The sequence below is a fragment of the Corvus hawaiiensis genome, chromosome 9 (genome assembly GCF_020740725.1).
Source record: "Corvus hawaiiensis isolate bCorHaw1 chromosome 9, bCorHaw1.pri.cur, whole genome shotgun sequence".
Classification (NCBI taxonomy): Eukaryota; Metazoa; Chordata; class Aves; order Passeriformes; family Corvidae; genus Corvus; species Corvus hawaiiensis.
This window is the reverse complement of record NC_063221.1, coordinates 23,848,012-23,872,915: the sequence shown is the minus strand read 5'-3', so window position 1 is coordinate 23,872,915 and position 24,904 is coordinate 23,848,012. Positions and strand designations below refer to the sequence as shown.

The 24,904-nt window shown below is 39.8% G+C and overlaps 1 protein-coding gene across 1 annotated transcript in view; it reads left to right on the top strand.

Moving 5' to 3' along the window:
* Positions 1-1,653: 1,653 nt before the first annotated feature.
* The window catches only part of TESK2 (testis associated actin remodelling kinase 2), an 80,166-nt gene continuing 56,915 nt past the window's right edge, over positions 1,654-24,904 (top strand). Inside the window, exons 1-2 of the mRNA XM_048312505.1 lie at positions 1,654-1,818; positions 9,382-9,682. Of these exons, the coding sequence (XP_048168462.1) occupies positions 9,464-9,682 (219 nt within the window). The 5' untranslated portion in view covers positions 1,654-1,818; positions 9,382-9,463. The remainder of the gene's footprint in view (positions 1,819-9,381; positions 9,683-24,904) is intronic.

Below are 24,904 nucleotides of genomic sequence, written 5' to 3'. Positions count from 1 at the left end.
TTAGAATAGATGTTTGCATGTGGTTGATATTTACCATTTGTGAGTGTGGGAAAATTTCCTGTGAAGGAAAGCCAGGAGGAAATTAAGAAAACAAGACATTTTTTGCCCACACACAAAGTACTTTTAATCTGTTACCTGTGCAAAAATTATTATATTTTTTGTAGTTAAACATACAGAGAAAGTTTCACTGTAGACTCGATTGAAATTCTGAGACTAAATTTAATCAAGACATTGCAGAGTAGAGAGATTTTAATCCAACTGTAAGAATAAGTCTCTGTTCAGTATTTAGAGCGGGTGCTAATATTTCCAGCACTGAACTCCCTCAAGCACATTTTGGATCATGCTGACAACACTAGATATAAAATTAATGACTAACAATAATGAGAAAACTTATTACAAATATGGTATGGCAAACATTCTTGTCCAAGACCCTTTTTAGTTACAAGTCTTCTGGTTTTTAACTGTTTGGGATTTGGTTATTGTATCCAAGACTGTACAGTATATGAACTTTGTTTGTTGAAGAGCTTCAGTAAAAATAGCTCAGCCTCTGCCAAAGATGAGGTCAGGGAAAAAATCAGCCTCTCGCCAATGTAAAACAAAACCAAACCCCCCTCACAACTGTTTAATGAGATGTTCTAGTCCTGCCGTGCTTTGGAATGGATACTTGGAATCAAGCAGTGCGTCGCAGCAGGAAGAAAGGTATCTTTTCCCATACCTGTTACAGGCTGCCTACATGTGGATAAGTGATAATTTGAAAAATAACAGTTTGTACGTGAAAAACCCCAGGCGTATTTCATCTTGGCAGCCGAACCCTCAGAATATCTGAGCTGGATTAAGCAGGCTCCAGGCAGGGACCAGGAGGGCCGAGCCGTGTGACCGACACCAGGAGCGGGGTGCAGGCAGATGGGAAGAACGGGAAGAGTAAACGCTGAAGTTTCAAGTCCTTGAGAGAGGAGACCAGAGAAAGAGATGAATCCTGTGGGCAACAGAGCAGGGGACGGGTAATTAGGCAATAACAGCAGCGTTACAGTCACGGAGCCCAGCTGCGGTCACCGAGGGCTGCGTGCGAAGGGGTCAGGGGTGGGGTGGGGTGGGGTGGGGTGGGGTGGGGACGGGGACGGGGGCGGGGACGGGGGCGGGGACGGGGACCGGGACCGGGACCGGGACTGGCCGCGAGTTCGGGACGTCCAAGCACCCGACCCGCTGACAGCTTCAGCCACAGCCGCTATAAACACGCGATGATTGGCTGCCCTGCCCGTCCATCACCGCCCACCCCGCTCTCCTACTGGCTAATTCTCTTATTTATAACCCGCCCTCAGGGGCTGACCAATGAGAGCGATGCGCCCCTAGCAACGCCCCCTCTCTTTCCTGCCGCTGCCTCCCGCGTGTCTCCCGGGAGTTGTTGTCGCTCCTGTGATTGGTCAGACTGTCTGTCGCTCAAGCGGCCCACGACCAATTGGAAAGGGGCACTCACGTGGACTACCTGCGAATCCCTCCGCCCGGTTTCCTTTCTCCATTGGCCGAGAGGCACTGTCCATCACGCTGCGCCTGGCGCCGATTAGCTGCTGGGGAGGGGCGGTTCCCGCAGCCCGGCGCTGTGGGAGGCGGTGCTCGTGTGGAGGAGGAGGAGGAGGAGGCGGAGCCGGCGCCGGCGGTTGCGGCCCCGGGTCCCGCAGCCGGGCTCCCGCCTCACATGGGCTCCCCGCGCCGGCCGCAGTGGCGGGGCGGACCCGCGCTGGGGTGCTGAGGGGCCGCGGGTGGGGGATGCGGCCATGAAAGCCCGCGCCGCCCGCGGGCCCTGCAGGCGCCGCCGCTCAGGTAACGGCCGGCGCGGGGGCGGCGCGGGGCAGGTCCGGGCGGGTCGGCGGCCGGGAGCGGGGCCGCTCTGGGGAAGGGGCTCTCCGCTAGCGGAGGGGTCTCCCTGCGGTGAGGTGAGCGGGGCGTTCCCGGGAGCAGGTGCGCGGAGGGGCCGTGTCCGCCCCGGCGGCGGCAGGTGAGGGGTGGCGGGCGCCGCGGGAAAGCCGCGCTCTGCTCCAGGGGCAAGGGTCTGGGAGCGCCCGGCGCGGGTCTTTGCTCGGCCAGGATTGCCTTGGAAATGTTCGCTTTGCCAAGAGGTGTGAGGGCTTGGCTCAGGTTTTGCTGTTTAAGTGCTACCCTGTAAGAATACGTGAATCACGCGTTAATGACAGGCTCGAGTGTTCAAGTGTATGTGCATATATGCTTGCTTTATGGCCTTCAGGTGAGACGTGCTGTATAAATGTACGTGGTCACTCTTAATGTTGTATTCCTTGGAGGGTCGGAAGGGTTTTTGCTTCAAGTGCGGGGGACTTTCCACTTTGGTGTTCCTGTAAGCGGTGCTGTAATAGTTGAAAGCTACAATTTCAAGAGTAATGAATTGAATTTGAAGACTACTGAGTTGAATTTTATTTAAAACTTTTTGTTTGCCCCTCTAAAAAAAGCAACAGCTACCATTTAGGCTAGTTTATGAGAAGCCTTTGTGCTTCAACTGATTTTTTTTTTTTTTTAAATAGAGATCAGAGTTCTAGCATATTTTATTGTCTGCAAAATCAACAGACTTACAGTTCCATGGACTTAATTAGGCAGTGGAATTTGCAACCTAAGATAAGAATTTTTATGAGAAACTCTGACATGCCCTGTGGACTAGTCATAAACCTTTCCATTTAGTCATCATCCTTGGAAATTATTGTTGCATGCCAATAAAAATGTCATTTTCTGATTCTTGCAGTGTTCAGCTGTAGACATGGCTGAGTAATTCCATTGTCCGTTTTGGTTTGTGTAAAACTTTTCATGCAAAACGAGTAGTTTAAACTGAAGGCAGAGGTGTGTTTGCTATACCTGGTGGCAAGTGTTTGCTCTCCTCTTTTTTGCTTTGATTTATTTTGTGGCTTTTCATTAGGATGAACAGCTGGCAGTGGGGCTGAGCACAAATTAGGGCCTACAGAGCAATCCTTGCTTCAGTTCTTAATATTTTTGTGACTGTGGAAGGACACAGTTCAAAAGACCAGCTCTGGTGGCAAAGGCCTCCTTTAACCTAGTTACACCCTCTAATTCCAGATATTTGCTTTTGCCATTGTAATCCTTTATGCAAATGGTTTCACAGACTCATGAAAGAAATACAGGGTTAAAGGAGGGGACTGTTGCTTCTGTGTCTGCTGCAGAAAAGAATGAAGCTTGTGGTTCACTTGCATCATAGGTTCCTTTTCTGTATTCTTCCTGTAGCAGACAACCATGCATTTGCACAATGGCAAAGCTCTTTATTGTGTCCTTGCAGAGTGGCATCTTGCAAACTGGCACAAAAATAAGAGCTCTGCTAGGCAAGATCAAAAAAAGGTCAATGTTAATAATTTTTTCTTAAAGCCCTTTTCTTGCTTGTTAGTTCACTAATATATTCATTTGGAGTGGTGTATTCATCAGTAAGTCCATCTAATAATCAGCAACTGTATCACACTGGCTCCATCTGTTGTCTGTTGCCAAGTCTTCTTTCTGACTTAGATTGTAAGCTTCTTTTCATATGATCCTGTCACTTTTTGTTAAGTTGAACACATTGCTGGTAGTGGCTAAGCCACTTTCTGGTGTGATTGTCCTGTTGGTTGCATTGGAGAAATGTAACAGCTTTCGCAGCCAGGAGTGGGGTTGGTTGAGATAACTTTGCTTTTGAAGGATGACCTTGTACACTCCAGGTCCGTGGCTCTCAAACTATGAGTTAGGCATTTTCCATTGTACAGGGAGCTTCAGACTGGTTTGTAAATACCAGCAGACTTCAGTGTCTGCAGGGCCTTAAGAACAATGTATTTGGGAAGCCCTGTTCTCACTTCAAAAATTCATAAATTAGTGAAGATTGTGTTACTGTTCCGTTTGTGCCGCCGCTACCTGCAGTAAACAAGGTACTTGGTGTTTCACTGTAAGGTGAAACCAGTAACACAGGCTTGTGCTTAGTAAGGGTACACTACAGAATGTGTCTTAAATATTTGTTGAGATGATACTTTTAGCTGGAAAATACAAATATTGACTGCCTTGTGCATAAATATAAGATTGTGTCCAAGAGATGTCAGTCAGGTATGAAATTCAGCCTGTTTACTTTGCCTTCATCCCTCTTTCAGGCATTCATGTTCTCTTTCCTTTGCTGTGCTGGATTGTCTCACTGGCTGCATTGAAACAACAAAAGTTGCTTCCAGTCTCATGTGAAACCCCCAATGCTAATAGAGCTGTCAGCCCTCATCCAAAACCCAGCGGAGAGACTGGGGAGGAAATTCCTAGATTGAGATGTTACAATACCTGTTGGTATTAGAAGGCTTTGATTCCCTTTCTTTTTGTTAAGAGCTCAGCAAATGTCAGCCTGCTGACACCTGGAAGGCATGAACAGCTTCTCAGTGTCTCTACTGAGCTCTGTTTTGTTAAGCAAACACAATGTATTAAAATTATCCATTTAAAGCAGCAGCTGTGTCTTGCACATGATCTACTTGAGTGGTTATTTAACTCTAGCGATGCTCTGTAACTAAGCTAGAGCCTGTCTGCACTGTGGATTGGAGTGACTGAAACCAGGCTAGGGGAGGAATGGATTGTTGCAAGGTCCCTTGTATTGTAACTGGACCCTAGAAAATGCTGGCAGTTACACTGTGGGCATAAGGATCAAGCGGTTTTCTGTTTGTTTCTTAGTTTTTAATATTCTCCCTCAGTTACATTTGCCTTCTAAATATGTGCTAGAATTTATGCCTATGCATGATGAAAATATTTTTAAACCTACAACCTTGGCCCTGAATCCTGAGCTCTGCAGTAATAGCTGGTCTCTCTTACTCATTTTAAACTTGGCTACAGTCACAAAATAAATGAACTGTTTGTTTCAGCTTAGCCTCTCGTGGAGGTTTGTTTGCATTATAAAACCATGATGCAGTTCAGCAGACTTCCAGTTTCTGGAGTGGTGTAGTAGGGCTAATGCAGGTCTCTTCTGACGAATGTCAGTCCTAATTTGCAGGAAGGTTGTGCTATGACAGTACTTGCTAGAACTGCGAATTATTCTGTACGGGGGAAATGAAATGAAAGCAAAATGTTATGTAAGTGAGAATAGAAAATATTGGGATTTTCATGTTCAAATGCAGTGTTGTAACTAAGACTATAAACTAAACCTAAAGACTTGTTCCATAAAGTAGTCAAAAAAGACTTCAAGTTCAGGATGAGCTGGGCCAAACATAGCCCAAGCTCTGGTATTTGTAGCTACCTCATCTGTAAATATTTCATATTGTCTTCCTCTCAACGACAAGAAGCTAAGTTATGGACAAACCAAGGAATTTTCCTCTGCTAGGGAAGCAGATGACAGCAGCTGAGAACAAAATTGTTGAGTTTAAATTCTTGTGTTTAATTTTTAAGCCTTTTTTCCTTGTTTTTATTTTTTTTTCCTCCAGACTAAGGACCTCAGTCAATTCAGTCTTTGGAAAATTTTGTTCCTTACATTTCTTTGAAGTCCTTCTGAAATTTGCACAGTACTACAGTGAAGTCTTCTTCCCCCTCAAGTTATTTTGTTGAGTGACACTTGCCAGCATAATTCCTTTAATTCCTTTATGTTTTTGTAGTGCTGGCTGTTGGAGCTTCATCAGTCTACAAGTTTAAATAGTTAACTCTTGGCAAATGACTTTTGTCAAAGCTTTGGCATCTTGTTCTTCAGAAAACCTTTTCAAATTAGTAACATGCGTCCACCAGATTTATTGCTTTCCAGGCTGAATGCCTAGCGACTGTCTGTGTGTCTAAAAATGGTTGTTGTTATTAGGGCCATCTTTTAGGAAACTGTGAGTTTGACATTTGAGTGCAAATATGCACGTATTTATAAAGATACTGGGGACAGAAAACCTCTTAGTAATGAGTTGAAAAGTTTTTTGGAAGGATCTTGTTTTATACTCTGGGGCATTAAAGGGATGCTGCTGAAGTTGAGGAGCCTTACCCATTTTTATATCTGTGACGTATAAAATGTTAATTACCGGCTAATATATGCCACCTGTTAGTTTGACACTGATGTTTAGCGTATAACTTGATGTGCTGTTGTGGGGTTTCCATCTTTAAATAATTGCAGGCTCAGGCACTGGTTTTGAAAGGTAAATCTCTAATTAACCAAATTAATGCTGATAGTTGTATTTATAGTAATTTCTACAATTAAAAAATTAATGCATTCCTGCAGTGAAGAAACTGATCTTAATATAATATTAATATGGCTTTTTTTCTTCAAGGTGTTTTTTGGTAAGCCAAGAAGTTAAAATGTGGTAGGGCATGAAACATTCTGAAATTGTGCTTTTTAGAAATGTAAGAAATGGCTGAATGGGGCAGATGTGCATTTTGAGAGGTGAATTTCAGAATTATTTTGGTCTTGGCAGAGTGGGGTGCATTTTTCTTACGTAAGGGTGTCAGAAAAATTGTTCTGAAAGGTGAGAATTTATTAGGAAATGTTTTTTCTAGTGTGTAGTGTGTCTGTTGAGCACAACTTAAGAGTTTTTGAGCTGAACCTTAATATGAAAAAAACCACCCAACAACCTTTTAGTTGGTTACAGGATTTGCAGGATAGTCTTGGATTCTGTTCAGTGCACTTTAATTAACCATACAAGGTAGTAAATTAAAGTACCTCAGACTGACTTGACAGTCAATTAAACCTTGGTTGATTTCATTGAGAATGTGATCATTAGTGTAATTGGCCAAAATGACAGGAGGCCCACTTGGAATTATGCCCACTTGAAATTTTCCTCTGATTCTGTGTATGCAATCCTGGGCAAGATAATGGAGCTGTATCCTAATAATTTCCAGGGATTTTGTGTAGCTATCTGGAAAGGTAAACTCCAGCAGGCAAAAATGAAGGAATGGTTTACTTGGGAATCCAGATGGCAAAACCTTTTGGGGTTTATTTTGTGTGAAGTACATAGAATCTCTTCTTTCACTGTGGAATTTGTAGAGTTTTGCAAAGTTCACCATGTGATTTCAATCAAAAGGATGTGTATATGTGTGAGGGAGATTTTTTGCTTTATTAAATAGATGTAGAAACTGTGTTGAGGCCATCTTTTGTTAATGGCATCTGGTACTTAAGAGAGTTAGGCTTTTCCTCCTGTTTAATATTACTTATCTAACTTGGTATCTTCCTCTAGTTAAAACAATGGCAGTCTTTCCTATTTTGTTTTTTTTTTTTTTTAATCTTGCTTTGCCTGAGAACTTTTGGTCTTTAGTTTGCTGGGTTTCGGTGTGGATGTGTTGTTTCACTGGATTTATTGGGGGGTTCTGCAAGCTCCACTTTCTGTGGAGTGGTGATCCTATGGTATCCTGTGATACTGGATTGTCACGTTGTGCACTTCCAGGGGCAAATGCTCGCCTCCTTCCAAGGGAAGTGTCGGGTGCATGTGGGTGCTACTCTGATGGAAATAAGTTCTAAAAAGTTGTTTATTCAGTTGCAGTAGGCTTTCTGGTCAGTCTTCAAAAATAGCATCTCCTGATCCAAAAAACAAATTGCTAATACCACGGTTTCCTCTGTCTGTCCTCCTTCCATAGACGGTTCTTTCTTTATCTCCTTGAAAAGTAACCAAAAGATAGCTTGTCTTTTTCAGATCAAAAAGAATTATTTAAGTGGGCCTTGGAAATTCCGAGGCATCTTGTCTGTAGCTGAAGAAGTTCCCTGGGCTATTTTTCTCCATTGAGGACATGTAATGGGCTTTATCTTCCTGTGGTGCTTCTGTGCCTTTTCCAGACCCTCAAGGCTCCTGAGTCAAGAATAGGAGATCAGAAACTGGATCCTGATCTCCTGTGTGGCAGCTGGCCACCATCATCTGAAAAGTGCAGTAAGATCAGGCATATGGGAGTTTCCATACAAAATTCTGTAGGAAAACCATGATGTGGGATTTGATAGAGATTAAATTTTCGTAATCAGGCCTTGGTAAGAGTCTCTTATACCCACTGGCATCCATTTAGAGAGGTGTTAAGATGTTTGAAATAAACACCCTTCTTTTTTGGAGTGGACAACCTCAAATTAATTCCAGACAGTTCAACAGAGCTTATTTCTGAAAGCAGGGAAGGACTATGTGTTTGCCTGATGTGTTGGCACAGAGCATCTCTAAAAGATACACTGCATACAAAACATGGATATAGCAGCACTGCTGTATTTTCAGAGGACAGCTGGTGTGCCTCTGGTTTTGAGATGCTTTTCAAATTTAGTGTATTGTTCAGGTTCTGTACATCTTTGTAAATAGAAGTGTAATTGCCTGCTCTGTGGTTATTTTGCCCACCTTTTTTAAAACTATTTTATTGTTTCCTTTCCCTCCCTCTAGCTTTTCATTTACCCTCAGGGGAAAAAAAAAAAAGAAATGTATCCTCTTTGTGACTGTTCACTTTGTTCAGGCTTTGTAGGTGCTCAACAAAGTGCTGTAAATGAACAGTGGAGTTTGGAAAAGATGAATAACCTCCTAAGTCTAAGGTTTAAAGAAAAAATAAAAGCAGGCCACCTGTCAAGTTTGCCAGTCCAAGCTGAATTTGATGGGCTCCAGAGTCATCCTGATTACTTCATCATCCTCTTAAAAAGAAAAAAAATTGTTGGTCCCCCTCCCTTTTTTCCCCCTTTTCTCCTACTTGGCAAATGTAGCTTGTTTCCTGTGTTTTCAGTTGAACTGAAATTAATATAGTTTTGAAAAGTAGCTTTGTGGGGAAAATTTGTCTGGCAGATTGTTATAAGAATACTTCCTTTTTGTAGCAGGATTGTAGGTGTTTTTATAAATTTTGGGGCTACGTGTTCAGTGGATATAAACTTGTGTTCCTAACAGGTAAGGAATTGGTCTTGGAATACTTATAAGTGGAAGCTTTAAAAACAAGGTTTTGATACTTCAACCTAATAACTTTCTTTATGTCAATTGAAAGTTGATCTATTTTTTTTTTTTTATAATTTGGGATCCTTTGTTCACTCACGAAAGTGAAATTGTTTCTTGCTGTTGTAGATTGGCCACCAACTGCAACTGAAGTAGAATAGAGTGTTACATTTTGTGGATTTCCTCCTGCCTGGTTGCTTGCTTTAGCAACCAGAACTTAAGTAAAAAAAAGAATGGGTTTGACGGGAAGGGAATGAGAGTTGTTTGTTACCAGCTAAATTTTGAGTTCCAAGCCTATTTGTTTCAGAACAGCCAGAGCATAGGGTATTTGCATTAATCTAAAGGAAAAGTTTATTAGATTGCTGTCTTTACTGTTGATGTTGTGTGGTGGTTTGTTATATTTCTTTATTTTTTGTGCTACTGCTTGGATATCTTCTTTCTTTTCTTACTCTCTTAAACTGGTGTAAGCTGGGTGTTGGAGTCCTATCAAACTTACTAGGTATCTTCACAATAATGGCAATCTCAATTTCTTGTATTTTAGGATCCCACAAGAGTAGAGAAGACAGCAAATTGCCTAAGATGTGAGAAGTCCTCCCGTAGTGAAATAAAGTCTTGTTTTCAAGATGGACCGAAGTAAGCGGAACTCAATAGCAGGATTTCCACCACGCCTGGAGCGTGCTGAAGACTTTGATGGTGGCACTGGAGAAGGGACTGCATCCCAGATGGGAAGAGTTTGTACCTCTTCATACAGAGCCCTGATAAGTGCCTTTTCCAGACTTACTCGTCTTGATGACTTCACATGCGAGAAAATTGGCTCTGGTTTCTTCTCTGAGGTGTTCAAGGTGTGTGTTTAGTTTTTTCCTCTCAATGTTGATTGCTTCCTGTTTTATGATGAGAATGTACGAGAGTGTCAGCCAAAGTGCTTTCCACTGAAGTCAAATGGTAGTCCTTGTATTTGCTTCACTCAGGATGAGTGAGTGGTGAAGAACTTTCAGGCTCCAAATACTTCTCCTATCACTCTTCCAACTGTTTTTTTGTCACTTATAATTTATTTGAGGAATTGAAGAGCTATTTGGGAGAAACAGAAACAGCTAAAAATAATTCATTTTATTTTTTGACCTCTGCCATGTATTTTTGCATTCATGGAGTGTTAAACACTGATGGCTGTTGGTTCTCCCATATGTAAGTGTAAATGTCTTTAATTTAGCTCGTTTATTGGTTTTGTGGGATGGTACACATTCGTTTGGTAGTCTTTGCCTCACAACACTTAGATGCATGTGTTAAGGAATTCCATACATGGTTGCTGAATTTGGAACCACAGATTTTATTGCACTGAAATTGCAGTACAATTAACTGCTCTTCTCTGTTTCTTTTGCTGCTAATGCCACACTTCTAACTTGAAGAGTCAGAGATTGGTTTGAAGTAAATAATATGAATGAGAAAATCTGGTGTTGTCAGTGGCTTGCTGCTGTGAATGTCGGATATGGAAAAGATCTTCTTAAAGCAACTTGTCAAACCACTTTTATAGTGTTTCTGCTGCTCTAACTGTTCTGGTAAAGTTTATTGTAGAGGAACAGGACATTGAGTTGACTTTCAGGCATTGAAAAAATAATTTGTTTCCTTATTCTAGTTCCTGGCTTTACATGAAGTTACCCTCCACGTTACTTCCATTTCAGTGAAATGCCAGAAGACTATCTTACAGTATATTATGTCCATTCCATGACAATTCATGTATTTTTTTTCTTGAAGTTAAACCAAAAAACCCTTTATCCAGTTTTATTGCTGTAAATAGATACCTGCATTAGAAAATGGAAATTATTTTTATATTGCTTTAATACCCAAAGGCATTCAGATCTCCATGTATACATCTCCCCTTGTGTAAAGGCAAGTCACTCCACAAAAGTTTTTCTGTTTAGCTAGATATATGAAATTTTAGTTTTCACTAACACAAGTTTTAAATTCTTTCACATGGGTAGACATGAAGAACTTTATTTGGAGTGTGTAGGAGACTTGGTACAGGATATTTGTTTATAAAGCCAGCTTCTGTAACAGTTGAAAACAAGGGTTTGTTTGGTGGTTTTTGGTAGGTTGTTTTTTTTTCTTATTTCCGTGTTTGGAAAACTTTCTGTAATGCATTTTGTAGCAACTGGTCTCGTACTGAGACATTTCCTAATGTTAAACGAATTGAATTTTAAAGTTCTGTGTTACTGGAATTTATCTTTGCAGCTTCTGTGGCGAAGGTGCTGTGACACGTATAAAGGTACCCATAGACTTGGGTCGTGCCTAAGTAACTAGGTTTATTTTTGTGTGAATTTCAGAATTCAGGTGGAGGGAAAAAAGTATCTAAAAGTAAAGGTGAATTTCCAGCATTCATAGTAATTGATTAATTTGAGAATTTATTGATTGAGAGAAATCCCTGATATCTAGTTTATTTTTGTGTGCATAAACAAGTCCTCTAATTCTTTAAAAACCTTCCCCTGCTATTCTCCTTTGCAGTGAGCTAAACTAGACATCCCAAGGTGTTGGGTAGAGTTGGTGGCATTACTGGGGGAGCAATGGTGATAGTCTGAGTATCTGGTGTCTGTTTTCCCAGAAACAACCACAGTCCTCCTGCAGGCAGACACTGAGTGATAAAGTCTTTTCTTTTGCATCAGTTTCGACCAGAGTCTCTCCGCAGTTCTGGCGCGAAGGGGTGAGAATGCATTACGACCTTATCGTAGATGCAGTTCCAAACTCATTTAAGCAGGTTTCTGTTCTGCTGCTTTATCAGCCTGACCACCTCTGTCATTAATCCTACTGTGCCGATGATCAGATTTCATGTGAGAACCTTGATGTGCTTCCAGTAAGGAGAGCCTTGTGGCTTGACACAGTTAAATTTCAGTTTGATCTGCAGGCTCACAGGTAAATGATTGAAGTTGAGAAGAATCCAGGATAGTTCTAGACTTACTGTGTAAATAATTTTACAAGAGCAACAAAGCTTTCCCTTTAAATCATCAAAGGTGTCTCAAAACCCACCATGTCCCCAGAGCTTTTCCAGTAATGTATTTGTCTATTGTTTTGTGTCATACATTGGGTTCACTCAAGTGATTTAGCAAAAAATGCTTGGACAGTTTGAGGGTTTGGGATTTTTGTTTTGCTATGTAGCTGACAGGTTTTTTTCAGCGATTTCTTCCCCTCCATCCTTTTCTGTGGAACTTTCTTTTAAAATATAGTCTATTGTGGTAGATAGAAGTTGTTTTCTCTTAACTTGGGAATAGGAGTATGTTACAGCTCAGATCTGTATGTTAATGGTCATATATGCTATGAATGATCTTTTAACATTTCTAGTGCTTGTTTATTCATAAATATATTAAAATTTGTGGTTTATTCAGAACAGAGTATTAAACTAGCATTTTGACTTGGTGAGCCATCACTACAACACTTCAAATTCATGTTCACTGAATACTAGATGTTATAGAAACTAGTTTAGAAAAACTGAACTTTGTCAAAAAACCAGCAATCTAGTTTGAAACAGCTGACTGACTAATACCTGCTCTAAATTTCAATGGCAAGTGCAGCACCCTGAGGTTTGCTTTTAAGATCAAGCTAGGCAGAGACTGTTTGTATAAATGAACAGTGCCCATGATCCGAAACCCTTAAACTCCTAGTTGGGAAAACCAATAATGGCTGATGAAGCTGTAAGGAATTGTGGGGGCATTCAAGCATCATACTGAAATGAAGTATTGTATTAGGAAATAGATACTATTAATTATAAAATGTGTGTTTTGTAACAGCAGTCAGACTAAAATCGAGGATGATCTTCTATTCAAATTTACCTTCAGGTTCAAAGTCAGTACTAAATATTCAAGTTGCTGTAAATTTCCTTCAGGTGTTCTTGTTGGCTCCACATTCTGTAGCTGAACTTTTGAGAGAGACTGGAAATACTTGTGACATTCCAGCATTAAAAATGGACTTTTTGCAGTTTGTTATTTGGTATACATGAAAACAGGAGTCATTGATCCAATATAGAATTGTACAGATTTGGAGTCCTGTGCGTTTGTTTGTAGGGAAGTTGTGTTGCTGTACAGGTTGGTCACTGGGGAGTTTGCGCGTTTAGGCTGTTGAGGAATGATGAAGTCTTTGGACAGCCGGGAAGCAATGTATCAGTAGAGTTTGTATCTTGAGTGTACACCTGGGGAGGTTATTTATGTGAGCAGTGAAAAATACTTTAAAAAACAGTTAATGAGATGCTTGTTTTATGATAGATGGGCAAAGGTGAATATAAGATGTACAAGACACAGTGCAGAACAAATGCCTTTTAGAACAGAAGCACTAAGCAGCTGAGTGTGGGTGTCTCCATAGAAAAATTTTGAGATGAAAATCAGCCTTCCTATTTCAGCATATTTACTGACAGCATCACGTGCTAAGCACTCAGTTTATGATCCCCTATAACTTGAGATCCTTTCTGTAGAACTTCTGGCTACACGGTTTTCTTGGTTTTGCACTTGTGCAGCAGATTTACCTTTTTTTGGTATTGCTTCCCATTCAAGCATTTCTAAAATTTTCAAGAGATTCCTTCAGTCTTGATAATCTTGAAGTTTACCTGTGATCCACAAGCTACTTTTTTGATTATGATTTTACGTTGCTACTTTATCATATTTCCTTTTAGATCACATTTGTCTCACTTATTTATGAAAATATCTAGAGAGGTACATTGAAGCCATATGAGAAATAAGATACAGTGAATCTTAGTGCTGATATGACTTGGAAACAAATGCTGGCAAAATGTTAGTGCTATTTGATGATGTATGGACTCCACACATAACGAAACTGGCACTACGAGAATGCAAGGCCAAGTATAAATACAAAGAGAGGGCATCATACTTTTGGATGACTTAAGATGGATGGTGGGTGCAAAAGGGTCAGTATCCTCAGGGTATTTGTGCTGTATGGGCTTGTACTGTGAGGCCTCCTGTTTGAATACCCTGAAGTGATGGTCCTCATCAATTAGTTGCTAGTCTTTATTTGTGTGGTCAAATTTATCTTCTCTGAGTTTCAAAAGTGCTGACTGATCAGGAAAGGTGTGCCTGTCCAAATATGTACCTTGTACCTGAGGCTAGGATCCCGTTTCTTGTATTTATTTAATGTCTTTGAGGTGTTTAAAGATAAGCAGCATCCAGCTGTCTAATGTGAAAGGAGAAATGGGGCTGGAGCTGTGCTCAGAGGTACTGTGAAGAACACATATATAATTCTTTTTATCACGTACTTGTAATGCACTTCTGGAAAAACTGGTAGTTCTGTTGCCTCTAACATACAAATCATAAATGATACTAGATAGTGTATAATTTGTGATATTATGTCTCATGGGTGCATTGTCATGCTGGTGGGCTTGATCTCTGGAACATCTTGTTCTAGACTGTGGGAGATTGGAGAGATTACTGATCTGGCTTTCCCAAAGTGACTCAATGGGACGTTTGGGGTTTTTTTGTACTTTATGACTTCATTACCATTCGGATTAACATTTCTCTCTGTTTGTCTGTAATTTTGCAGGCCTTGAGGAGTCTAGTGCAGAAATGTTTGATGTCACTTTCTTCTGTTGCCTCTGACCTCGGTTTGACAGGACTTGCTTACTAGAATAACAGTGCAGAGTAGGAACTGAACAGTACAGTAAGTGAGGGATTAACTCATGAGATTTCAGACCCAAAAGTTATGAGAGGTTACTTGACCAAAAAAAGAGAGTATCTGTCTTGGTGGGCATGAGTATCTCTATCATGTTATACTTTGCCTGTTATGTCTTACAGTTGAACTCTATACATAAAAAATAAAGGCATTATGAACTTCTCAAACAGTTAAGGTTTGGAAGATTTACTGGGTTATCTACACGCAGCCACATCATCTGAGGTCTTTAAATTTTACCAGCAACTGGAACTTTGTCTAGAGTGTATATTGACACCACATACAGAACAGGTATACCTCCCTTGCTGGTTTTTTAATTCAGTTCTGAATTGAAGATCTCAAAAACAATACCACGCCCTAGTTTTCTCAACAATGGCATGTAAAAACCATCCTTCAGCTTTGTGTCACACTCTTATAATGCCCATCACTTGTTGCTATCATGGCACATTAGTGCCTTATGTTTAATGGGTGTGGAGCTCCTGTTCTGTAGCCTTCAGTCCTTGTTTGTAATGAAAGTTTTCATTTGGATATGTTGATTTTTGCTCAGATAGATTTAAGATATGAAGTAGCCTTCACTATTTAGTGAAATAACATGAACAGGGTATAGGTTTGAATGCTCCAAACTTAGAAGTTTCAGATTGTCTGAGTGGCAGCTTCCATCAGGAGGAAGGCAATGCAGAATACTGGGTGAGAGGAGCCCTTGCTTGGTTCCTCAGGAAGCTCCATGAGGAGACTCCCCTGTCTTACCCTGCTTGGTCATATCCAAGTCTATCTTCAGCTGTCACAGGCCAGGCTGTAACCTGGTGGTAGTTGGTCGTGGCATAGAGTCAGATGCCTTACAGAAGTCTATGTATATTGCTATTTCAAAACATGCATACATTTTGCTTAATCAATCTTATCACCTAAATTGACAATTAATGTAAATCTAGGTAGGGGTGTTGTGAAAATTACTACAGTATCCTTAGGTAAGCCAGGCATAAGTATTTCTGCTCTGTTCTTGGCAGCTACTTTTGGCTTGTCCTGTAAACTTCAATTATAAAAGATTCTACAGCCTCCTTTGGTGTATCCAGGCTGTAATTTATTATTTTTAAATGATCCTTCTATAGATAGAACCTCCCAGTTTGAGTTGTTTCTACAGCTGGTCCTTCCTATTTGCTTATTGACTCTACTAGCAACTCATTACTGACAGAGGGTTCCATTTTCCTGTGGCATTTAGTCAGAAGAGTAACACTTCTGCGAGTATGTGGAAGGAGGGAAGCAGATATTTGAGTAGTTATAAAAATGAACGTGCAAGGAAGGGAATGCAAGTTCATATTAAAAGGAGAGAGTATGACTGCAAAAAGGACATGCAAAAGGTACAGGGAAAAGGGCAAGGGACCTGCTGCTTGCTTTTCAGCCCACACTCAGCAAAATCCCACTGGAGAAGGTGTTGGAAACAGTGTCTCAGAGTTTGCAGACAGCACTTTCCTGGACTGGAATCTTTATTAACTAGGGTTTTATCAGATAAACAGGCACTGCAATATTTGAGCTGTCAGTGTGTTTTAAATCTGAGTCTGTGCATTACTGCTGATCTTTGCAGGATGGCCAAGAACAGAATTGGTTTGGAGCTCCCACCTGCAGGACAGGGCCTCAGCACTCTCCCAGGGCTCTACAAGCAAGTTCTTACTCTCCTCTGTGTGCCTGTTTGCTGCATAAATGGGATGTCAGTCTTCAAGACTGTCAAGCCAGTACCTTCCCTGCTGAATTCTTTTGAGGAGGAAGGGGTTAATTGTCAGCATAAATCAAGGCGAATCTGGGTATTTCAACTGGAGGCAAACTTTTCTCAATTCTATCATACCCTTTTGATTATTATTTCAAAATTCCCAACATAAACACTGACAACAGGAAGAAGTTTATTTTTTTGTTAATACCAAACTAAGAGATAAATTTGACTCAGTACATCTCTGGCTTTTGCTTATGAACAGTTTCACTGCTTTGTCACCAGACTTTAGGCCAACATGACATTCTTCAAGGTGATGTTAATATCACCATGAAGTGACTTAGTTGGGAGAATGTTTGTGTAGAGGAAGATAGGAAGGCTGACTGTGTGTAGCTGTTTTTCTTTATGGTAACTGTTGTCCATGAGACTTAGAGTTGCTGGAACCATAGCTTGGTTAACACTGTGTGTGTATCATGTCCCCAGACTTATAAGGCAGTAACAAGAGTTCTCCTCTTGTCATTAGTATTGTATTGCAGATAATCACACTGATTTTTTTTTTTTTTTTTTTTTTTCTTCCCCCTGGAAACTAATTCTTTCCCAGTAGGCATAATTGCTTTCTGTAAGTTTTGCTTAACAACAAGGTTTGGTGTTTTTATTGCTGTTTAGGCCTTCTTGCCTCACTTTAAACCTATGTTTTTCTTGGCTTTATAGATTTATGGAGTCAAAAAGCATGGAGAGTGGGAAAAGGCTTCTTGTCATCTTGCTCTTAATCCTTTTGTCACAGGGCAAGAGCAGCTTTATATGTCATTCTGTGTGGACAACTCCTTAACTTACTGTTTAAAGCTAATAGTAGAGATGACTGCAGTGGGAGGTACCCAGGAGTTAGTATCTCTGAAGAATCAATTTTATTGAGCAAGAGAGGAGTAGTTGCATCATAACCACACTGGACTGAAAAGTCTCCAACAGTAGATCAGGCTGCTCTGACTTCCTGTGAAGATGATGTGCATGGTTAGTCCCTTCACCTGGTTGAGGTGGAAGGGCAGAAGCTCCTGGAAAAGGGATGGTACAAATTTACTGAGGAATTGAGAAAGCATCTGGAAGAATTGCTTTCCATCATCAATAAATGCTTTCCTCATGCCTTCTCTATCTAGAATGATTGTCACTTTGTCTTAAGGAACAAAATAGTAACACTGTCAATTTAGAAATTTGAAACACAACAAAAACATCTTTCTGTATAACACAGATTTTCTGGTATTCAGGTTAAAAATATTCTGAGAGCAGCACTGATAATGTAAAATTTCACTGGAAATCTCAAATCTTTCTCATGCTTTTTCTTTGTCCTTATGGCTTCAGTTTCAAAGTTCTCTCACTTTGTCATGTGTTGTTCTGAACATTTAATGAAAGGTTTGCACTGGAAAAGGATCTTATTTGCCTCTGGAATTAGGAGCCTGATCAGACTGAACATGTAAGTGTTCTTCAAAAACTGTAAAACATTAGAGGTGAGATCACACAATATCCATGATATTTGTGGTACTATTTGATAGGCTTAAAAGATACTTTATTTTAGTTATTCTATGAAATATTTGTAGGAAACTTTCAAGTTGTAGGCTTTAAATACTTTTTCAACATTGGATATTTGACTTCTCTGAAGTTGGAGATCTGTAACACTTGGTGTTAACACATGAGGACAAAAAAACCAATAAAAATTGTTTTACTAGAGAAGTGATTCAGTGGATGACTTCAGTCTTAATGTGTTTGCTGTACAAAAATTGTCATTACAGTGCATAAACAGTCTTACAATAAGGAAATAGTTGTTTGAAGGTGCTCTTCAGTGTAATGAGAAAGGCAGGATAAAGCCTTATGGCTACAAGCTGTAATAAGAATTGTGCTTATTTTAAAAAATTAAGCGTCTATGGGACCTGCCTTACCAACCAAAAATGTTCTCTCTCCTGTTGCTTTATTTGTGATATTTGTGGCCATCTTTATTTTTTTGATAATGTTCTTGATTAAGCTTGGCAAAGTGTTGAGAAATTTAGAGCTTCCAGCAATTTAAGACCACCAATTCTGGAAAGCAGTGGTCTAGACAATTGGAATTTTTTTTTAAACTGATGAATGTATTTTTTTTCCTCTTGAAACTGCTGTAGTTACATCAGGTGAAATGAGATACTTCAAGATCTGCTTATGACAAATAGTGGTAGAAGCCATCCTTTTAGGTGGAAAAGGAGTAGGGAATGAGTTAAGTGGATTGATTATCCTACGTTTTGGTTATGCAGATATAATATTTCATCTTGTAGGCACAGGGTATATGCTTTGTGACTGAAAAGTGGCACCCATTTGACCAGGGCATATCTTCCCTCACTCAAGTGTAGAGCCATTGGACTTGTCCCTGCTCTCCCTGTGTGATAAGATGCCAGTTAGAAAAACAGACAGCAAGTCTTCGTGTCCATGTATGCCTTTTGGCCTGATTTTTTATAGGATTGAATTTTAAGCTGAAAATCTTTTCCTTTTGACTAGTGAAGGACACTCACCTTGCTCAAGGTGACAGAAGCAAGGTATTGGAGGCCAAAGGTCTCTTCTGTGAAGTTACAATGTTAAACAAACTACTAATTGTTTGGGAACACAGTCACTGTATTATGTAATCTAGCCAAGGAGGCTAGAATAACTCTGAAACTTCACTTCAAGCTCTGGAGTTGTATCAGAGAGGTGATTCTGATCTGTTTCTTTCTATTCGGGTTCTTGTCAGGAGTAGGAAGAAGCACCATTGCAGGCTTGAGATGAGGCATAAATCCTGAGGATGCTGGTGCTTTCTTAGTCAAAGTAGAACTCTTGTGAGTTTGATTTTTCTTACGCTGTGTGAAGTATAAGCCTTTTGGAGCCCTTCTTCCAACTGCTAAGGTGATTTGTATGGTAACCACTTAACCAGGCAGTTGTCTTGCTAATGGTTTTTTTTGCTATTGAGGTGCCAAGCTGCTGTCATCCTAGTCCTTGTCACTTAATTAGCAAATGCTTTTATAGGGCATAGGCTACAGTGAGAAGTAGTAATAAATAGGCAATACTCCAACAGATCATTAATATAGGAATTAAAAACCTCATCTGTGTTGTTAGTCTTTACGGATTGCACCATTGGGTCAAAACACTTCCTCCCCACTTAGGCAATTCTGAATTTTAATGATATTTGCATATATTTGAGGTGTAGAGCACTCTTGCTTTTAGCGGAACTGAAAATGCTTTGAAATGCAAGGTAGAACAGAGGGCTAATTAATAGTTGTTACCTGAAACAAGTTCTGGTATTTATTGATTTATTTTCTGCGTAGAAGTCTTAAGATATGTGTGTTATAATAATCTTAAAACATCATCTGAGGAAACACTGGGATTAAATAAAAAGCCATCACCAGGCAGCAGATTTAATGAAAGCCTTGTCTTTTGTAGTGGTGTTGAAATACTTTAAGAAAATTTTCGAAACTATACTTCCATTATGCTTCTTCCTGCAATCCTGCTTGGCATCACTACAGTAAAGTCTAGAACTCTCTGAGTAACACAAATTAAAACAGGGTGAAACACTTCTTACACAATGTTTCACTTTCTCTGTTTGGGTCAGACAGCTTCTCTGCTGAAGAAAGAAATATTTAGAAAATATGATAGAACTACCCTGAAAATGAAGGATTTGTTTGATGACTAAAAAGCCAGAAGAAAAATCACTGAAATAAACTTAAATGTTAAAAGAATACTCAGTCAAAAAAAAGGAACATAGTTTAATGTAAAATTATCCATTTTGAAATGTATATTTCACCTGTTTGGAAACTTGGCCTCTTCTCAGCCTTGCTGAACATCTGATACGTAGAATGTCCGAGGTAAATCTTTGCTGTCCTTGCAAATAGAGAGAACGCTTACAAATTCTGTCAACAGTAAGAAAGACACTTTGATACTGTAACAAGCACCTTGCAATAGGAGATAACCCCTGGTTGGATTTTGTGTTTAGTACAGTGACTGCTGTAGTTCAGAGTCCTTTGGGCCTTTGATTTTCTTCTGTAGGAAAAGTTGTGCCAATCTGAGTATCATTGTGCAGTTTTCCCAGGGCAAAACAGGTGGCAAGTTTCCCTTGGCGCTGAAATGTTTGTGTGCTTTTTGTCTTGTTTTCCATAATAATTTCTCAAGCACGGTTAAATGAGATCTGTTTAGTTTTCTGTTCTGGATGGAGATGTGCTGGGTTGGCAGCTCTGGGATTTTCTGTGTTTTGCCAGCTGGCAAACATGCACATTTGTGTAAGCTCATTCATAGCTGATACTGAGAGACAGGTGCTGATTTACTGTTCTTCAAATAACTGTGCTGGCATATGTCCAGTATTAACATGACTGTGCCTAGAGAACAAGAGTGCATCACTTAAAATCTTTGTGAGACACCTCTGAGGCACCTCTCTGAATGCTTATTTACTGGTATTGGCAGCAGGGGAAAACTAAATATATTTCAGTCATGGATTTCACTGCCTGTGCCTGGGGAGTGTCTGTGATGTTAATGCACACAAATGCATATGTGTTACTGCCTAATATGAAATGTAAAAATGAGAACTGAAAACTATTATTGATGACACTAACAGAAAAGAGATGCTTACAGTTGCAGATCTATAGGGAACGCTTCTCCTTAGCTCCTTAACAGCATTGGAAGTGATTAGAGAAAGGAACTCCAAAGCCTGTATGGCAGGGCTTCTGTTAATCTTTCCTGCTCCAGTTGTTGGTATTCTGTATGCAAGTGATCCAGAACTTCCTCTTCCCAGTAGATGCTGAGGCCGTATCCAAACTGTAGGAATGTCTTCCCCCATCCCTGTGCTTCCTGTGTCTGGGAGTCGCCGCAGCTGTCGCCCCTCGCTGTGCTTGGCACAGCCTGGGAATGCTTTCAGGTGGCTGCAGGGCCCTTTGTGCTGGCAGCAGCTCTGCAAGGTGGGGGCTCTCTGTTGGATGGTCTGGTGGCATTAGGGGTTGAGGGGAGGACAGAGGTCCGAAACATCCGCTGGAGTGATCGATACCGAGACAGCGTTGCTTTGTTAACTAATCCGGAGCTGACAATGTGTCTAACACTGACTCACTGGTGTCTCTTCGTAACTTTCACGTGAGCTGCTGCAATTAAGTCCTGCAAATCTGATTCTTGTGTTTCCTAGCCTTTATAGGAGATGATGAGACATAAGAAATTGTATGGCATATTTAATTAGCTACTTGTGTAAGAAGGGGAACCTAATTCTCAAGAAGAGCAGCTTCATGAAGGCATAAATAACAAGAAATGACTTGGAATTTTTGGTTTTGGCTGTAACCTGAAAGTTATTAACTGTATCAATTTATAAAAGCTGAATTATCTTCAAGTAAGCAAAATATGGCTTCTTCCTGCTCTCTTTTTATTTGTGGTTGTGGTCAAGTTCTAAGTGCTGTGATTATAATAGTAATAGTTGTATGTCAGTGGGCTCTGTTCTGAAAGGTGAGACAGACTTCCTTACTCATGCATAGTAATGTTTATTTGAAAGATTTATAAAGGGAATCTAAGGAAACTATTTCAGCCTCAAACAGAACTTTTCTGTCAAGTCTCCCATACAGATTTTGAAAACAAACCCAACAAATGTGTTTGAATACCAATGATGACGTTATTGGTGTAGTGGGGGGATTGTGTGCTCAGTGCCAAACTGTTCTTATACTGTAAAAGATAGAAGATACAATTTCTGTGTCAGGAAAATTCAGTCCAAAGTATTGTTTTGCTTCAAAAACGTCTGCAGATTATGTAAGTATAATTATCTTTCATACAGGATAAACCCTTAGTAACATGGGAAATATTTGATCCTAAGTATTAAAAATTAAATGGGAAAATAGGAACACAGATACAGTATCTGATTATGTATTATGTTTGGATGTTACAGCAGTCATTTGCAGATGTAAATCTTCCAGTTTTCTGACAGGTAGATAATACCACCTCAATTTTATAGAACAGTTAGAGAGGTAAGAAAAGAAGTAGCATGCTCAGGGCTGCTTAGTGAGCTGAGGATAGCTAACATCAGAAATTAAGAACAAGCTCCCAGTTCTGTACTTCAAACTCAGTATTTCTTTTTCTTTCCTGACTATGGTACTACTCAGGTATAAAGTACATGGCTGAACTGTTTACTGAGGTTGTGGTAAAACAGTGCTCACCCAGTGTCCATGTTCCATGTCCTGGATTGCAGAGAAAAATTTATATGGTTACGTTCTGCTGAACTGGCTAAAATCAGTCAGCTTCTCCACCCTGGGCTGTGCCTGTTTATATCTCATCTCGAACTGTGGAACAATAGTCCTCTGATGAATTTGTGCTTTCTCTCAAAATAAGACTGTAGTCTCTTTTTGCCTTTATGGCTTGATTGAGATCAAGTTAATGGCAGAGATATGTGCACAGATTCCTATCAATAAATGGTTTGTTTAAAATAAAAGGGTGCTGTATTTTGGGTCCTGGTTCTACATTACAGTGGCCAATGAAGAAAAACAAAATACAAAAGAAAAATTGAGGGGTTTTTGGCACACAAGTGGATTTACAAAGTATCAGTGGTACTGATGTCTTACTAATTAGAAATTCACTTAATTTGGAAAAAAAATTTGAAGAATTAATTTGACTGTAGATGTGGAATATTCTCTAGTAACTGAACTTATTTCTTCGCTGAATTGGCAATGCTAGAAGTTACTCAAGTTATCAAATTAGGACCTTTGTTTTACTAATACTGAGCTTTTGTACTAAAGGGAAAACAGTAAACTCTCCAGCTTTTTCTGTGTATTTCTCTCAACTCTTTTTAGTAGTAGAAATTAGTAGAGTCACAATTACTGTCTGGTGTTTGAAAGGTTTTGGGGTTTATTTTGTACCTAGTTTCTGTAGATCTTCTGAACCTGTGCTAAAGCTCTTGTAACACATGCTGACTAGTTTTGTTTGGCAAAGTTTTGTTGCATTTGGCAGGTCTCTTTCTTGCTGCAAGAAGTTAGAGTATAGCAACATTGAGTATTACTACTCTGAAAACAGCCACAACCTATCTGACTCTCTGGCATCAACACAGCAGCTTAGTATTATTTGGACTGATGTGTTTCTTTCAGCTTCTATTTGTCATTGCAAATTTTCCTAGTGATATGAAATTTTTGATTTGACATAGGCACCACTACTATGAATACGTGTATCTGACAGTGGGTACATTTTAGTGTTAAGAAAAACATTTCAGATTACAGACTTACAAGCAGTGTGATCTGAACTGAAGAACAGGTTTGTCTTCCTTGCTGAAGGAAGCCCTTTTCAATCAACCATAGAGTTAAAGTGTTCTTCTAACACATTCATCCTCGAGGCATGAATATATGTCCCTCTAAATGTGATGACTTGGTGGCTTGACTGTGAGACTTGGATAAAATAGAGCTGACCCTATTTTTTTTTTTTTTTTTTTTAAGATTTCTTCTGCTGTCACAGCAAGGAAGTAGTCAGTTTTTGAGAGAAGTTTTGTATCAGAGCCAAATTGCTGGTCTGCTTCCCTATGAAAGACTTTTCCCCTGTCATTTAGTAGGCACTCTTATGATGAAGCCTTTTCTCTTTTACAGTTATTACTTCTATCCTCTCTTGTGCCTCACAAGCTTTATTAACTCGGTCAATCAGAATTAAACTGTGTAACATTTAGTGCAAATGGCCTAGAATGGTAGCTAAGGGAATGTCTTCATCTGTTGTCATCAAAAGGAAAATACTTGTAAATGAAGATGAAGAGAGATATGCAAACTCAGGGAAGGTCAAATATTTGGACCAGAGGGGACTGCTTTTAAAATGGTGCTTTGGACACATGGCAGCAAAGGTGAAGGTGAAATGGCCAGATGAAGACCAAGGTGTGTAAAAGAATGAACAAAAAATTGTTCATTGTTCATGTTTTTCAAATTGTTCATGTGCTAGAGCAGCAACATGATTTTATGGAGTAGGTTGTGTAAGTAAAGATCTGTAAATGTATTTAAGCAGTGAGGCTGGATACCAGAAGAGGGGAAGGTAAGGAAAAACTGGAAAGCAGTTAAATGAAGTTTTGGAAGAGAACTGTGACAAAATACTACCAGCTCTATAATGATGATTTGGAAAATAATGAAAATGCAGTGAAAAACTAGGAGAACAGCTGAAAGCTGTGTTGGCAGATTTATAATATCAGTATTAGGAAATGTTCTTCAGATGTTTTTTCCAGGGCCACCTGGAACGGTATGGTGAATACAGATCAAAAAGTCCTTGTGAAAGATGAAATCAGGCTAGATTTCAGCTATTGCTTAAAAATACCTCCCCTTCAGTCCAGCAGAAAGTGGAAGTAGTATAAATGTTTGGATTTTCAGAGAGCCATGACAGACCTGTATGACATAATAAATAAATAATAATCTAAATTATATTTAATTTTTTTAATAATAAAAAACTTTACAGCTAAGCAGCAAGCTGAACATTAAACCCACCAATTTTTGCACGATAATCCTCATGAACTTTATGTAGTGACTACTTCTCTGGAATGTGAGCCCTGCTCAATCATTATTATGAGATATTCTGTAAATACATTGCTATTTCTTTACCTGTATCCATGACTTCTGCTTCCCACTTTCTTCTAAAGAAAGGGGTAAGGATCAGAACATGGTCTGATGTGAGCAGACAGGCCATGCAGGTAACCATAGCCAGGTCAAGGTACAAAGTACTTTAGTCCTGGGAGAATCAGGGTGCAAAG